We start from the raw sequence: 14,670 nt of genomic DNA, 5'->3' as shown, positions 1-14,670 counted from the left end.
TCGTCTATTGTTACGGATGGCAAAGATGGACATGGATTGAAACTGGAAATGTTAGATCACCGTTTTCATGCCCGCAAAAATCACCAATGTAATACATTATTACAGGTGGTGCTCCCTGATGAAATTTGTGTATTGGTTAAGGTACTAAGTAATGACTTCAGCACAGAGTTGACCTAACGGCAAAGTCCTCGTGACATAGCCACTTTAATACAGGAAGAGAAAGAGGGAACTTGTTCCAGTTCTAGTCTTCACCCCAGGTGGGGTACTCCGGATTTCAAGTGACAGGGGTGATCGAAGGATATTTTGGGGTTTGAAATTTTCGATTTCGGAATTTTTGGGGGTAGGAAAATTCTGGTGAGTATTTTTTGGGTGGCTTGATTTTAGTAGGGATTTTTGGGGTTATTCAAAACTGATGTTTCTATATTCGTGTTATAACATTCAATGCTTTCTGGAGATTTTTATTGCTCGGAAATTCGGCATGGAATTTTTTGAGCGCTAAATTTTGGTCTAGGGATTTTTGAGTGTGTGGATTTTTGACCCAATTCGACCATCCCTGTCACTTAAAATCCGGGGTACCCCCCCCCCCCCCCCCCGGGGTCTTCCCTTACACCAACCATCGGTACATCAGTGAACGTTGATAAGCATGCAGCTCGACATGGAAAAAAAGCGTTTATAAGAATTAAGCAAGATTTCTATGACAAGTTCAGTGAACTCAGAGATTATTTTTCTGTACCTGGGCAATCCTCCAACGATTTCCATGATTGCCTGATCTAGACCACTTCAAAAAGTATGTGGGTCTTCCGAGAACCATGCGCTTGATACGGACGTTTAGTGTCCCTATGTGGCTTCCATACATGTGGTACCAAAACTGAAGGCACATTCCCTTTGTTGTTGAATATTTGGGGCTCATAAGCATTGCCTTGTCTCCTGGCTTTCGTGGAAGCGAGGTTTCAATGAACATGTAATAACCTTTCGCTGTTCCAAAGGTGTGGTCATTTGCGGGGCCAGTGCCGGTACTTGATGTCGAACCACTTTGGCGTGTCCAGTCAAAGTTATCAGCACTAAAACATTACCAAGAAAATGACACCGGGTTTATTATCAGAAATACGACAGGTTACGAGGGAGTTGTAGATCAGAAATTACCGCATCAGTTAAAATAACACAAGCGATATTTTGCCTGTTTTCTGAGTGGAGACGAGAGCTGAGTGCAGTATATATTTCAAAAAGGAAATGAGTGGAATTGGATATTAAAAAGATGGGTGTGTACCGAAAAAAAATGATGAATGAAGGCCACAGTGCAACCTATGACATAACTGAGGACAAGGTCCAGACTCAGACTGACTTTTGAGGGTTCGTTGGAAATTATCAAAAGTTACAATTGAAAGCAAAAACAACCTAATGGGAATAAATCGAACTTTGCTTTAGCTTTCTAGCCGGGGCGCCTTGACGGAATAATTTGGTGAATAATTTAAGATTTAATAACTGCTATTCTCTCGTTAAAGCGTACTTTTGACAGTCAAATTACAAAAAAAGGAAAGAAAGAAACACCAGCCCGACCAGCCGGTCCTTTCGCCAGCCCGAGATGTTGGAAAGTATCTAAAACACGGCAGAATTAGCTCAGTCTGTAGAGCGCTTGACCGTAGGGCGGGAGGTCGCGGGCTCGATTTCAGGGGCCAGACCAATACTCAGGGTCATTAAAATAACTATGGGCGCTTTCTATTTGTCAGAACTGGCCGGCCGGACCGTTGCCGGACCAGTCAGTTAGCAATCGAAATCGGCTTTCTTACAAAGGGTTCTTGCTGAAAAACTATCTCCTTCATGCACATTATTTAGGATTTGATTGATCTGGCTGGATAGTTTTGATTAAAAAGTGAAATTCTCATAATGACGGAAATGGTCCGGCCGGTCAGTTCTGACATATGAAAAGCGCCCTGAGAAATGAAGGTACTCCCTTTGCACTGCAAGCGGCTGGACCTTCGCGTGGCTCGAATGACCAAGTAAAATGGTAGTCACGTCTCCAGTTTAATACCTTCGTGCTAAATAAAGTGAAACTCAAATAAAGCGCATTTTCTCTTGACATTGCATATGAAATGTGATCCTTTTTTCATTATATAAACATCAATGAAATTCCAGGTGATCCTTCGCGCGAAAACATATCTTCGCACGTTAAAATAGCATGTTATCCAATTAGAAAAATCACCTTTTGCTGCGGTTACATAATGAATCGCGCCTCAGTTTGACCACGTGGAGACATCCAAGGGTTTACACATTCAAAAATAAAGATCGAAATAATAACACTACTCTTACACTTTATACCACATATTACCTCTTTTCATTGGTCCATCCACACATTTGAACATCTTCAAATGAGCACTGTTTAAGTGGTTGGCAGAAACCATTTTTGATAACGATATCATCGATTGCTATATCACCCTGATAGTTCCTCCCACGGACTCCCTCAAATACAACCTGTACAAAAATTAACAGTTACCTTTTCAGACCTGGAATTAGTGAGATCACAGAGGACAACAAAGACGTTCAAACCGCTCATCGAATATTTTTTTCAAACCGCTCTCTTGAGTGGCTTTAGGCCCCGTCCACATAAATCCGAGTAAAAACGTTGGGGTTTCAAAAACATGATTCGTACAACTTCAGACAAACAAAATTTAAGGCCTTTTCAAGGACTTTTCAAGGGCAAATTATATTTTTTTACGGACTACGATTTATTCAATAAATCAGCATTCTTTGACCCCCTTTTGAACACCTTATTCAGGCTAAAACACTCAATGGAGTCAATTACGATTGCCATGGTTGATCATATTACTTTATACTGCTTTCTGTAACAACACTTTGCAAAATAACAACAGTCACTTGGTGTGACTTGCAGTTGCATCTGAGGTACACAGCGTGCAAAGAAAGTAGTGTCCTATAGCCCGGGGCTAGTGAAGTTTCCTTTCGGACAAGTGAATTCTGTTCTTAACTTGCCCGACGGGCAAGTGATGTTTTTTGAGGACTTAAAATTGAAGAAGAACTGTGAAATCAATTCTGCTCGTCAAAAAGCTTTTGGGCTAGTTGAGATGACGTTTGGACCAGTAAATGCTAGCTTCAGTTTGCCCGAATGGCAAGCTGTAAAAATGCTTTTCTTTACACCCTGGATACAGACATAGTATTTGGCATAAACTCAGAAATAAATTTTTTTATGCACAAAAATGTTTAACGTTACCAGTGAGTTTTACAGGTTCTAACACCGATGATGAGCCAAATTTTCCTCGGGAAAGTAATCTAATTTCACAGAAAATCTTGTGGCGTAAACAAAGTAGTTATTTCACGACCTACTAATGAAATCAAGTACTTCCAAATGACCTTAACCTAATTCAAGGACTTTTCAAGAAGGCCACTAAAACTCAAGACCTTTTCAAGATTGTACGAGCCACGAAAAATCTCCGAATTTGTGTGGGCGGATGGGGCCTTAGCTTCATAAGGTCCCTTTTAAAATTTCTCAAAAAGAAGAAAGAAGAGGGACTACAAAATTGACAAAATCTTTGTGCGAAACCAACCTGGTAATCAAGGAGCGACCTCACAAACACCTGTGCGTACTTCCATTTATTTCCCTGACTTCCAGTTCGTTTCCAAATTGGTGAGCCGAGTGAGCCTCCTGACTTTGTATACACACTAAGTGTATTAATATCAGGACCATACATGTGATACCAAAATGAAATGCACGTTCCAGGTCTTGAGTTTTTTGGGATTAAAGCACTGATGAGTCGAGCAGTGTCGTTGTGATTTCTAGGAAACGATGTTTCAATATAGGCATAGGTACCATTTGCTGTAAGGAAAGAAAAACTATTGTGTTACACATTATTGCATAAAAAGCTAAATTTTACATTCACAGATCATGCATTTTTCTTAACTTCCCCCACCTTAATCTTAACACAAAAAATTGCCGACTTCATGTTATCAGAAACTCCCCAAATACTGAACAGACACATACCCTTTGGCCAAAGACGACGCATGGCCGGTTTAAGAACTACAGTCGAACCTCCGCTAATGGCCAACGACCAAGAGCCTGGCAATGGCTAGGTTTTACACCACTGTGGATAACACTTAGACGAGAGACATTTTCAAGTGATGTTAACTCACGGGAGTTTTTTAGGTAGTTCGCGAAAACGTCATTGCGAGCAGAGGTTTCTCTCTTGCATGGCTTCTTGCGTTTACGAAGTCGGTCGCGTCGCAGGGCACGAAAAAAGGGAAAAATCGAAAAAGTCACATAATTATGTATGAGAAGTGTCAGCAAGGAAAGTTGTTTTTTTGGACTGTACCTGTTCCAAGTGTGTGATCTACTGTCGGACCAGTGCCGCTAGACCCAGTGGAACCTCTATGCCTGGTCCAGTTGAATTTATCACTTGAATCTTGAGTCCATGAACATAAGTTCTTTTCAAAGTTGCAATCAAATGATCCCTTGGGGGGTAATGTAGGGGCAGTCGTTGGTGCTGGTGTGGTGGGTGGAAGGGTGGGCACAGCGTTGTGTGGAAGAGTTACGCATGAACCGACGGTATATGTGATATCATCAATAGCTATATCTCCTTGATATCCATTTCCTCTTATGCCTTCAAAAACGATCTACGAGAAGAAAAGGTTTCCCTTAAGCCAAAAAATAGCAGCAAATTCAATTACTTTTCTCACCGGGGCCCGTGCTAACAATCACCATAATTTTCTATTCTAGGGGCCCAGGTGGTCAGGTGTTAAGCCGCTGACCTTGAGCTTCTCAGTTCACGCGTACACTGTCTTTTCATGCATCGCTGAAGGACTCACTTATCGGCGACCCTCCCCACCCCCTCCCCCCCTCACTAGCGATGACCTTCCCGCCTGCTTTTTTAGTCTTCTTGCTTCCTCTCATCTCCGGAGTCGCCTCGTTCCCATAACTTAACAATATCCAGGGTGATTTTGAGTGAGGCCTCTGATGGGAGTTAGTTAATATTCAGAGAGGTGTTGGATACGAGGTGATGGGCTTAATGAAAATCCTGCATATGGGTCCTAATCTTGCCGCGATGCTTTGTAGGTTGAGTTGTTGCATCCGTTTGCACACCACTTACAACACGGACGCAACAACTCCCAACGTTGCTGGCCCAAACATGTTGGTCTTACACACGTCCAAGCCTCTGTTTCAAAGCGCTCTTACCTGGTATGAACTTTTGGTACTTGAAACAGATGTTTGTCCAAAATTCCATTTATTTTGCTGGCTACCAGACAGTGTCCACACAATATTCTCAGAACGATTTCCTGCTCCAGTTTTCACAAGAACATTGAGAGTGCCTATAGCATTTCCATTCATGTGATACCAAAACTTAATACACTGTCCTCTTGGATCAGTTGCTAAGAACCGTTCACTGTACAGTCTTGCTTTATCGCCCGGTCTTCTTGGAGAAGAGGCCTCTATGAACATATATTTGCCAATTCCGAGTCCTGTAAATGAGAACGCGTTGACAATTGTAAGTGACACTGCACACAAACAGCAATATATAAATTATAATCTCAGTGTCAGATCTTTATATTAATATTAGTCGTACTAACAAGAAGGTCAATTTTGCAATTTCTTAAAGTTCACTTCGATTGCAGGAAGATGTCTTCCTTTAGGAGCCAGGTACCAAAGAAAGATTAGATTTGCATCTCAGAATCTTATGAATGTAAAAAGGCGGAACATGGCTGTTTAAATGCACTCCTAACAGCTTGTCCCTTACTCAACTTTTCAAACAAAAAGCAGGTAGCAAGACAATGATGAGCTGGGCTTTCAGTTGGTTCTAATGGAAACGCCTTTTTTGACAAAGGAAGACTCGATAGCCAAGTATGATTATCAACTAGGCTGACCCGTTGGTGTATGGTAATTGTTAGGTACATTCTTTTTTATCTAGCAAAACCAGATGGCCAAAAAACTAAGCTGATGATACTCAACTAAGCCGTAATAATCAGGGTCGGCCAGGGGTGTAGTGGTATACCAGTATACCCGAAAAAAATTCGCCAAAATACCCAAAAATACCCAAAATTCATCCAAATATACCCAAAATTAACTCAGGTATACTTTATACCTGAAATTCAAAGAAAGTGATATACCAAATACCCGTATTTAAGCTGCAATATACCGTATACCCGATTTAAAAAGCCCCTGTATACCGTATACCCAAAAACCCTGGCCGACCCTGAATAATGAGATTTTTCAAACAAGACCAGGACATAAACTGTTTTAGATGCCCACTCCAATAAATATAGTTTGTTAGCAGACAAAAAGCACATCTGTTTCTACTTTGTGTTGTTATAACTATAACAACACAATTCCATGAAACATTTCACAGGGCCAAGAACAGAATTAAAAAAAAAAACGATTCTGCATATCAACCACTTCATTATCGAAAACAGAAGAAAACATCGGTTTGCGAGATCACTGGTTTTAAAACACATGATCAAACAACATTGCCAGAAAATGTGATTAACAACTTGACGGCTGCATTAAAAAGAATAATAACCCATTTATTCTCAACTTTAGGGAAAAAAATGGTATATTGAGAACTCACAATGGCCTCCTCTCCAGCTGACTTGATTAGCTCAACGGATAGTGCGTTGTGTCTGATCATTAAAGACCTTTGGATTGGTGGACGAGGAGGACCACGAGTACGAGATTTGACTGAAAATTTTTTCGCCTATTCTCAAAATATAGACTTCCCAGAAAGCTTTAGTTTACCATATTTCACTAGAAAAGTTAACAGTGTTATCTTACGTGAAGGAGGTTACGAGCCTTCCCGATCGCAAAATGATAAAACTTCTAACATTAAATTTGTGTTTTCGCCAGCACGACATTCTCGTTAAAACTCGTAGTAGAATGACGACGGCTGCCACATTTTCCCGCCAAAATGACGCTGGTTCATGCGTGCGCACTACTTAGTATTGAGAAAATCTCGTACTCGTCGTCGTACCCGTCTTAGAATCTAAAGCTCTCTATCGCAAAGGTTAGGGCTCAATTCCCGCTACAGCCTGAGTGAATTTTTTTCAGGGTACTCTGACAACCGCTTCGCTTGTTCACTCTACTGTGAATATGGTGGTCACTTTCATGAAAGACAAACCTGTTGTATGGTCAGTAGTTGGACCAGTGTACGATGAAGCTGTTGACCCACTACCAACTATCCAATCAAAAGTGTCCTCTCTGTCAGCATTGGTCCATGTACACCAGTCATCCTTCTCAAAGTCACAGTACCCCGGCTTGTTACATGCTCCATCCATTAGTTTGAAATCATCAATAGCTATGTCTCCTGTATAACTTGTTCCACGCACACCTTCAAACAACACCTACACAACAAATGAAGCAACTTTTAGGAGAAATTTTACTTGTAAAAATCAAAATGTAATTTGCTTACAAAAAATGAAATTTTGCGTCTTTTGGTTCGTATAAATCGAAAATTTTAATTCCAAAGGTACAATAGTGTTCTAAAGTAATGGACGTGAAATTAGTCCTGAACTCGCGACAATTCGCCTAAAAGTTCGAAAAGAAGAATTGCAAAAATGGCAACAAACGGTCGGTAATTGAAACAAAAGTTCGAGAAGATGTCGGTAGTCTAGACATGACGTGCAGTCAGAAACGAAATTCCGTTACATCAAAGTCCACCATGGCGAGAATTTCACGTTGACAAAAGATAGTTAAAACAAAATGCTACTGGTACAGAACCCTCAGTCACACAGAACCCTCACCGGTAACACGAACTCTAAAGGGAAACGAAAAAGAGTACAAGTTTCCAGGGATTCAATATTCAATTTGCCACATTACTGATAGATAATTACTGACTTCAGCACTTCATTATTTATAGTACAGTGCATATTTAACAAAACATTTCATCCGAAATGGCAACATGATTATTCATTTTCATGATAAAACGTGATCTGTTCGTTGCACCAAGAAAGTTAGTGTTTTTACAGATTATACAACAAGAAGTGCTAATGGAATGTCATCCGAGTTACAAGAACCAGAATTCGAGTAATCGGGGTAAATTTCAGTGAACTTTTGATCAAGGGAAAGGAAATTTTGTCCCAGTTCGAGTCAACCGAGTAAAATTGACTAAAAAGTGGGGTGAAATCCAAGGGAAATGGGGCTTACTTCGAGTTAGCAGGGAGTTTGAGTTATCCGAGTTCGAGTTATCGAAGTTCTAATGTACTTATGAAAAGTAGAACATACATGTAGTCGAACTTACATTCACATAACTGGACTGCGTTAACGATATCTGAGCAATGTACCAAAAGTTTCCCTGATCTTTTTGCCTGGACCAAACGGGATTTCTTGGAACAGTATTGGTTGTCATGAGGTAAACATTCAGTTGACCAATGCTACTACCATACATGTGGTACCAAAACTGGAAACACTTTCCAGCCTGTGGTGAAATATTTGGTCCCATAAGCCATGCTTTCCAGTTAGTTACAGCACGTGTAGCCTCAATAAAGAGGAAGTGTCCTAAGACGACAGAATAGCAAACACAATGATTAAGGCATCAGGGCTTGAAAAAAACTTGAATTCTAGCTTTTCCTGTCACACTTTGCTTACCGAGGCCCGTTACTTCCTTGCCTTAGCTACCAATTTTGTTACCTTAACTCTTTCCAATAGGACAAGTGAGGTTGAAACGTTACTCGCCAGAAGAAATATACCTGACTAGGATGACCGGACAGGACTTTCGAAGAGCCCCGAGGCTTGTTTTGTTTTAGTTAAACAGAGTTTTAACAGGAATAGTACAGGAGGGGAACAAGGCTTAGCTGCCCAATGCAGCGATACCTTAGCATAAAAAAGGTTACTAGCAAAGGGGTGTAAACAATAGCAGAATTAGCTTAAGAAAACCGAATTGACTCTTTTTTGTTTGCCTCCGTCCATGGTAGTAAATCCAGAATTGCTTTTGGACCAAAACTTCACTTAAAACTTTGACACGTTCTGTACAGTCAGATGTATATCAATACCTCTTTTATTGCCAAGGGTGTGATCAGTAGCTGGTCCTGTGTTGATTGATGGGGTTCCACCCTGTCCACGACTCCAATCAAAATTATCTCCAGGCCTCTGCTTCCAGCCACAGAATTGCAGCTGTGGTACTGGATTCTCAAAGTCACAATCACTTGTAGCCTGACATGCATTGTCTTGGACTTCAATGTCATCGAGAGCAATATCTCCTTGATAGCTTGAACCACGGACACCTTCAAACACAACTTGGTATGCATTCTGGTTGGATATTGGCAACAAACCATGCCACCATTTGTTACCATGAGTGCCTGATCTTGACCAAAGAGGTCCATTAAACTTCTTTCCTACCTTGGTGTAGACATTGAGTTGTGCTATGTGTGGTCCATACATGTGGTACCAAAAGGACAGGCATCTAACCTTCGAAGGATTGGTCGTTATTGCTGGTGAATGAATCCTTGCAGTGTCATTGGGTTTCCTTGGCCAGGATGCTTCAATGTATATATACCACCCACGAGCTGAAATAAAATAAAACGTAAGTCTTTCAGACGCAAACTTACACTGGAAAAAAAATTGAAATAACAAAAACCTAAAATCCCTCATTCAATAGTATTCCAGCTCTGAATATCAAAAGGTTGGAGTTGATATTTTCGGATATTTTGCCCATAGATCAGGAAACGTGGTAGGTCTATTCCAGGTACCGTTTTGATTTGTCAGGTTGGAGAATGAAGTCAAGCAATAAGAGAATGAGTTCCAAGCTAAATCAGTCGCCAACACTCAATTTTCATAAGCTCTGGGAATGACTGCTGACTATCAAATCAAGGGCAGATCAAGAAAATAATGATATCTCACTAATACTGATAATCAAAGACGATCAAGGATGACTAGGATTAAGTGTTTTCCTTAGACAAAAGAATCTGGGAAGGTTTAGCAATAAAGAAACTTGATTTTTACCCACAAATGAACACCAGGCTTAAGCACGCGAGAAAACGGGTGAGATGGAAAATGAACTTAAAAGGTCAGCGCTCCTAAACATAAGCCCAGTTGTTACACAAGCTAAGAGATGTAACAGTGTGCAAAGAAAGTCGTGTCCAATAGCCCAGGGCTAGTGGATTTTGCTATTGGGCTAGTGATTTTTGTTCTAAACTTGCCCGACGGCAAGTGCTGTTTTTTGGGGAAATTCAAATTACAGAAAGATTGCAATCAATCCTGCTAATCAAAAAGGGTTTGGGGGCTAGTTGAAATGACTTGTGGGCCGCCAGTACATGCTAGCTACACTTGTCCGAATGGCAGGCTGTAAAACTGACTTTCTTTGCACCCTGTGTAAGCAAGTGAAATAATCCCACTGGTGATATGATTTTGTCCATTGAGGCAAACAGATTTTGTGTAAACCTTACACGACTATAATTCGTTGTACTTACTTGGCTGCCATCTGAATTTTTGGTTATTCTGGTCACAAGTTGAAGACAAAACAAGTTTTACGTTATCTGTAGCACTTCCCTTATTTGCCACAACACACTTCTTCGTTGCAACATGCTGAATTGATTTTGCTGATGTAAACCTCCACTTGTCACTGCAACTGTCAATTAACACAACATCATCTGCATTAGATCCTGGCCCTCCCCTACGGCTCCAACACATGTTGAACTTAGTGAATTTCATGTAGCCATCTGAAGTCAGTTGAAACTCCAACCTAGCCTCACCACAGCCTCTATAGTACACAACAGAGTGGCCTGGCTGGGGTTTGGTGCGGCCACCTAAGTACACGTGAACACATCGTCCAGTCAGTAGGTCCTGGAGGGAGCCTGGTCCATTAGGCCCTACTACTACTCCTTGTTGCTTAGTGTGATCCATGACAGGTCCAGTTCCACCAGAATATGTTCCTCCTTGATGGCGTGTCCAGTTGAAAACATCAGTAATAAGCTCCTGAGTATAGTTGCAAAAACCCTGCTCAAAGTCACAATTATAAAGCGAGGGAGGTAGAGTAGGTGGAAGGGTGAACTTTGTTGTCACTACTGGTGTGGTGGCTGTTGGCTTGTTTGGATCTGCTTTAGAAGGACTTATTGCGCAATCTCCATTTGTCAAAAGGACATCATCAATGGCAATATCGCCTTTGTAACTATTGCCACGGACTCCTTCAAACACAATCCAGAAATTCTTACTTGGAATCTTGCTGAGGGAGACTTTTCCAAGTAACCAATTGGTGCCCTGCTGACCACTCAAACTCCAAAGAAGAGTTTCAGACTTGTTTCCTGGCCCAGTCTTTTGGATAACATTGAGAGTGCCAATGTCTGAACCAAACATGTGATACCAAAACTGCAAACATTTACCTCTTAACGGAACAGGAGTGAACTGTTGACTTATAAACCTTGCCTTCTCATTAGGTCGTCTTGGAGATGAAGCTTCGATAAACATGTAAGTTCCATTGGCTGTGTTAGTAGTGTGATCGGTGGAAGGCCCTGTCGTTGCCGACAGTGTATTGCCTTTGCCCTCTAACCAGTCAAAGTCGTCCTCCTTCCGAGTGTTGCGCCAAGTACAGGTTCCCCTTTCAAAGTCACAATTCCCTTAAACAAGGAAACATTCACTGTTAATTTTTTGAAAAAAAATCTTCCACTTCTTCATTTTCTTTGCATCGCCTGCTGGAGCAAGGATGGCACATATTTGCGCTTTATAAGTTTTGAAATTAAATTAAATTAAATGAATGGTTAGTGTGCACCCTTAAGTCCCTTCTCTTCTGAGTTCAATTCCCAGGTGTAAGCTCAAATCCTCGCTTAGACTACCTATTTAGCTTTAAGTAGCTCACCATGGTCATCAGGTTTTTTAGTCCGATGATGACTATTTCGAACTACCGAAGTACCTGCCTTTTTTTTTTATTTTTTTTAATCAACAGTCCCTTATGGTAGTTCCACTCGTAATTATAGCATCTGCGTGTTGATTCTTGGCAAGATAACCTACAGTTGTAATAGTCACTGAATCAACTGTATAGTTTATACTTTGCCTGTAACTGCCAAGCCAATCCTTTGCAGTCAAAAGAAAATTAATACCCTAGGGGCTAGAAGACTTGCGTCATGTTTTTAAAAAAGGGCACATGCAGAGAAAATGATGCTATTTGTTGATTTGTTTAAAGGAAATCACAGTGTAGAATTTATCTGGCTACGTATGTTTTCCACACAAATAACAAGACACAAGCGTTTAAAAAAGGACAAAGGACCAAGTGGGATTTAGTACATTCAAATGCAAGTGCTGTAAAACCAAAATTGGCAATTACCTGGGTAGGCACACTTCCCATTGACTATTCTGATATCATCGATGGCAATATCCCCTTTATCTGCACGACCAACAGTCCCCTCGAATGAAATCCGGAAAGGTCTAATAGGGCTCCACACAGATACTTGAGCAACAAGCCATTCATCTCCTTGGTCTCCAGAGAGCGTCCAAATGCGAGGACCAGTGGGTTTTCCAGTTTTCTTGTACACTGACAAAGAACCCACTGATGATCCATACATATGGTACCAGAATTGGAGACATTGGGCGGGGGTCTTGGGCATTTGCGGGCCAAGTAATCTTGCTTTGTCTCCTTGTTTCCTTGACGTGCTATCAATGTACATGTAAAAACCTAAAAGTACAAAATCAAAATAGGAGCTTGGGGTTGTTGTGGACGAACAGTTATCATGCTTAACTGGCTTTTTTATTGGAAGCTTTCATAAAGATGTAAAGAAGTACAATAGTTAGTTGGCAGGCAATGTCAGACTAAATACACAACACCATCAGCAGGTCTCATGAAAATTCATTAAAATTTAATATTCCACTGAAGAATGAACATCACAAGGTCGTAAACAGGTGATCAGATCATGGGGTGTAAAACGTGTCTGTTACTTTAACTAAGAAATTAAGGCCCAGTTCAAACGTCAATCTTTCATGTACTGAACTTAAAACCAATTTAGGTCGACCCAAATGACACAAGTTCGACAGCTGACTCAGACATCAAACTTAATTAGTTGGACCCAATTTACTTTCACGATGTTCAATGGCTTAAAATGCTTACAAGTGATAACAAAATTTAGCAATTTATGCATTAGGCTAGGCACATGAGAAGTTGTACGTTTGCAACGAAGTCGCTTCACAGTCGAAATTCTTATGTGAGCCACTCGATCTATAATTCATGGGTCGACCCAAATTAGACATAGAGGACTTAATTGATTCAATCTCTTCATGTACTTCATTCAAGCAATTAGGTTCAGTACACGAAAAGTTCGACGTTTGAACTGAGCCTAAGTCCCTTTAAGGCATTAATAATCAATAACATCATTTGTATTGATGAAAGACATCCGAATGTCTACAAACGAAGTTTATGGGACTCAGACAAACATGAATGGGATTCAAAATATTTTAATAAACCTAGTATTGATACCTGATGATGATCCCAATGTATGATCTGCATTGGGGCCAGTGTTTGGAGTAATAGTTGCCCCACTGCCACGATCCCAGTTAAAGTCATCAGAGGTATCTTGTGTATAACCGCACATGTGGCTTTCTTCAAATGTGCAGGTTGCTGAAACAAATAAAAGACATCTTTGGGTAAGACATGTTCTGTCGAAGTTTAAGAACACTGAGATTTATGGGTTGACCATGAGGACAGAAAGTACACAGGGTAGAGATCTCTTAGTCTCTTTGCTCCGCACGTCGAGGGATTCAGCTTGAGCCATGAATGAAAGATCTAGAGCAGCCACTCCAGGTGTCCCTCAAAACAAAAAATTGAGAGTTGCCCAGGTAGACACATTTGTCAGTGCAGGTTAGTTGGAGAAATGTCATAAGCCTCTGAAATGTACTTGGAGTGTTACAGAGACCAAACGGCATTAGCTTTATGTAGAAAATACAGATACAGACACGATGGCAAGTTGCAGCTGCTGTCTTTTCATGGAATGTGACGTCAACTTTAACTTGCCAGTAACTATGTGGTCACTTTCTGGTCGCACAGTGGGGTTTAGGGTAGTCTTTAGTAGGAGCAGGAGTGCCCTCCACTTGGTAGCCGTGATTTTAGCCCACAAACACTACCCCAGAATCTGGCAGTGTTCCCAAATAATTCATAGACAAAACCAAGAAAACTTCCACAAACCTAGCTGGAACACAGCTATCGGTCAACTTCTACTTCTTCTACAAATACTACTTCTCTCAGTCAATAACCAAACTACCTTAATCCTTATACCCATGGTACAAAGACTTGATTTCCCCCACCATGGCCGATAGTGTAATAAAAAAAGGTGTCTGAGGACTGAATAGTGGTAGCAGCAAGTGCTTTAACAAAAATACTTTCAATGCAAACATGCCTTTTTGAGAATGGTTACGTCAGTTCTTAATTTTATACATACCTAAAACGTCGACACTTTTCTCCAAAATAAACAATTATTTCTCCTTGGTTAGAAGTAATGAGATTTAGCCAACAGAATTTTGCCAAGAAAAGTGAACTACTAATTTCCATTATAGGGTGGTTTAAATTTATATCATAACTGGTGTAAAACAAGCATTCTGATATTTATGACACGGTTATCAAACTTATAATACATACTTGATGCCACTTTACAGGGTCCTGATGACATAGAGATGTCATCCAATGCAATGTCTCCTTGGTAACTCTTTCCAACTGACCCGACCATCACTATCTGCAATGCAGTTAGATGATAAATGCTAATTTT

The 14,670-nt window shown here is 40.7% G+C and overlaps 1 protein-coding gene across 1 annotated transcript in view; it reads right to left on the bottom strand.

Annotated features, from left to right (window-relative positions):
* Positions 1 to 14,670, bottom strand: part of LOC140929020 (MAM and LDL-receptor class A domain-containing protein 2-like) — a 151,707-nt gene that overhangs the window by 110,505 nt on the left and 26,532 nt on the right. Inside the window, exons 16-27 of the mRNA XM_073378838.1 lie at positions 14,544 to 14,637; positions 13,389 to 13,529; positions 12,246 to 12,593; positions 10,399 to 11,541; positions 8,983 to 9,495; positions 8,232 to 8,488; positions 7,113 to 7,335; positions 5,180 to 5,463; positions 4,320 to 4,620; positions 3,558 to 3,826; positions 2,327 to 2,469; positions 734 to 1,061 (exon numbers count right to left, since the gene is read on the bottom strand). Coding sequence (XP_073234939.1) covers positions 734 to 1,061; positions 2,327 to 2,469; positions 3,558 to 3,826; positions 4,320 to 4,620; positions 5,180 to 5,463; positions 7,113 to 7,335; positions 8,232 to 8,488; positions 8,983 to 9,495; positions 10,399 to 11,541; positions 12,246 to 12,593; positions 13,389 to 13,529; positions 14,544 to 14,637 — 4,044 coding nt within the window. The remainder of the gene's footprint in view (positions 1 to 733; positions 1,062 to 2,326; positions 2,470 to 3,557; positions 3,827 to 4,319; positions 4,621 to 5,179; positions 5,464 to 7,112; positions 7,336 to 8,231; positions 8,489 to 8,982; positions 9,496 to 10,398; positions 11,542 to 12,245; positions 12,594 to 13,388; positions 13,530 to 14,543; positions 14,638 to 14,670) is intronic.

This window comes from Porites lutea, chromosome 2 (assembly GCF_958299795.1).
Source record: "Porites lutea chromosome 2, jaPorLute2.1, whole genome shotgun sequence".
NCBI classification, from domain to species: domain Eukaryota; kingdom Metazoa; phylum Cnidaria; class Anthozoa; order Scleractinia; family Poritidae; genus Porites; species Porites lutea.
This window is presented reverse-complemented; position numbering and strand designations above follow the sequence as displayed.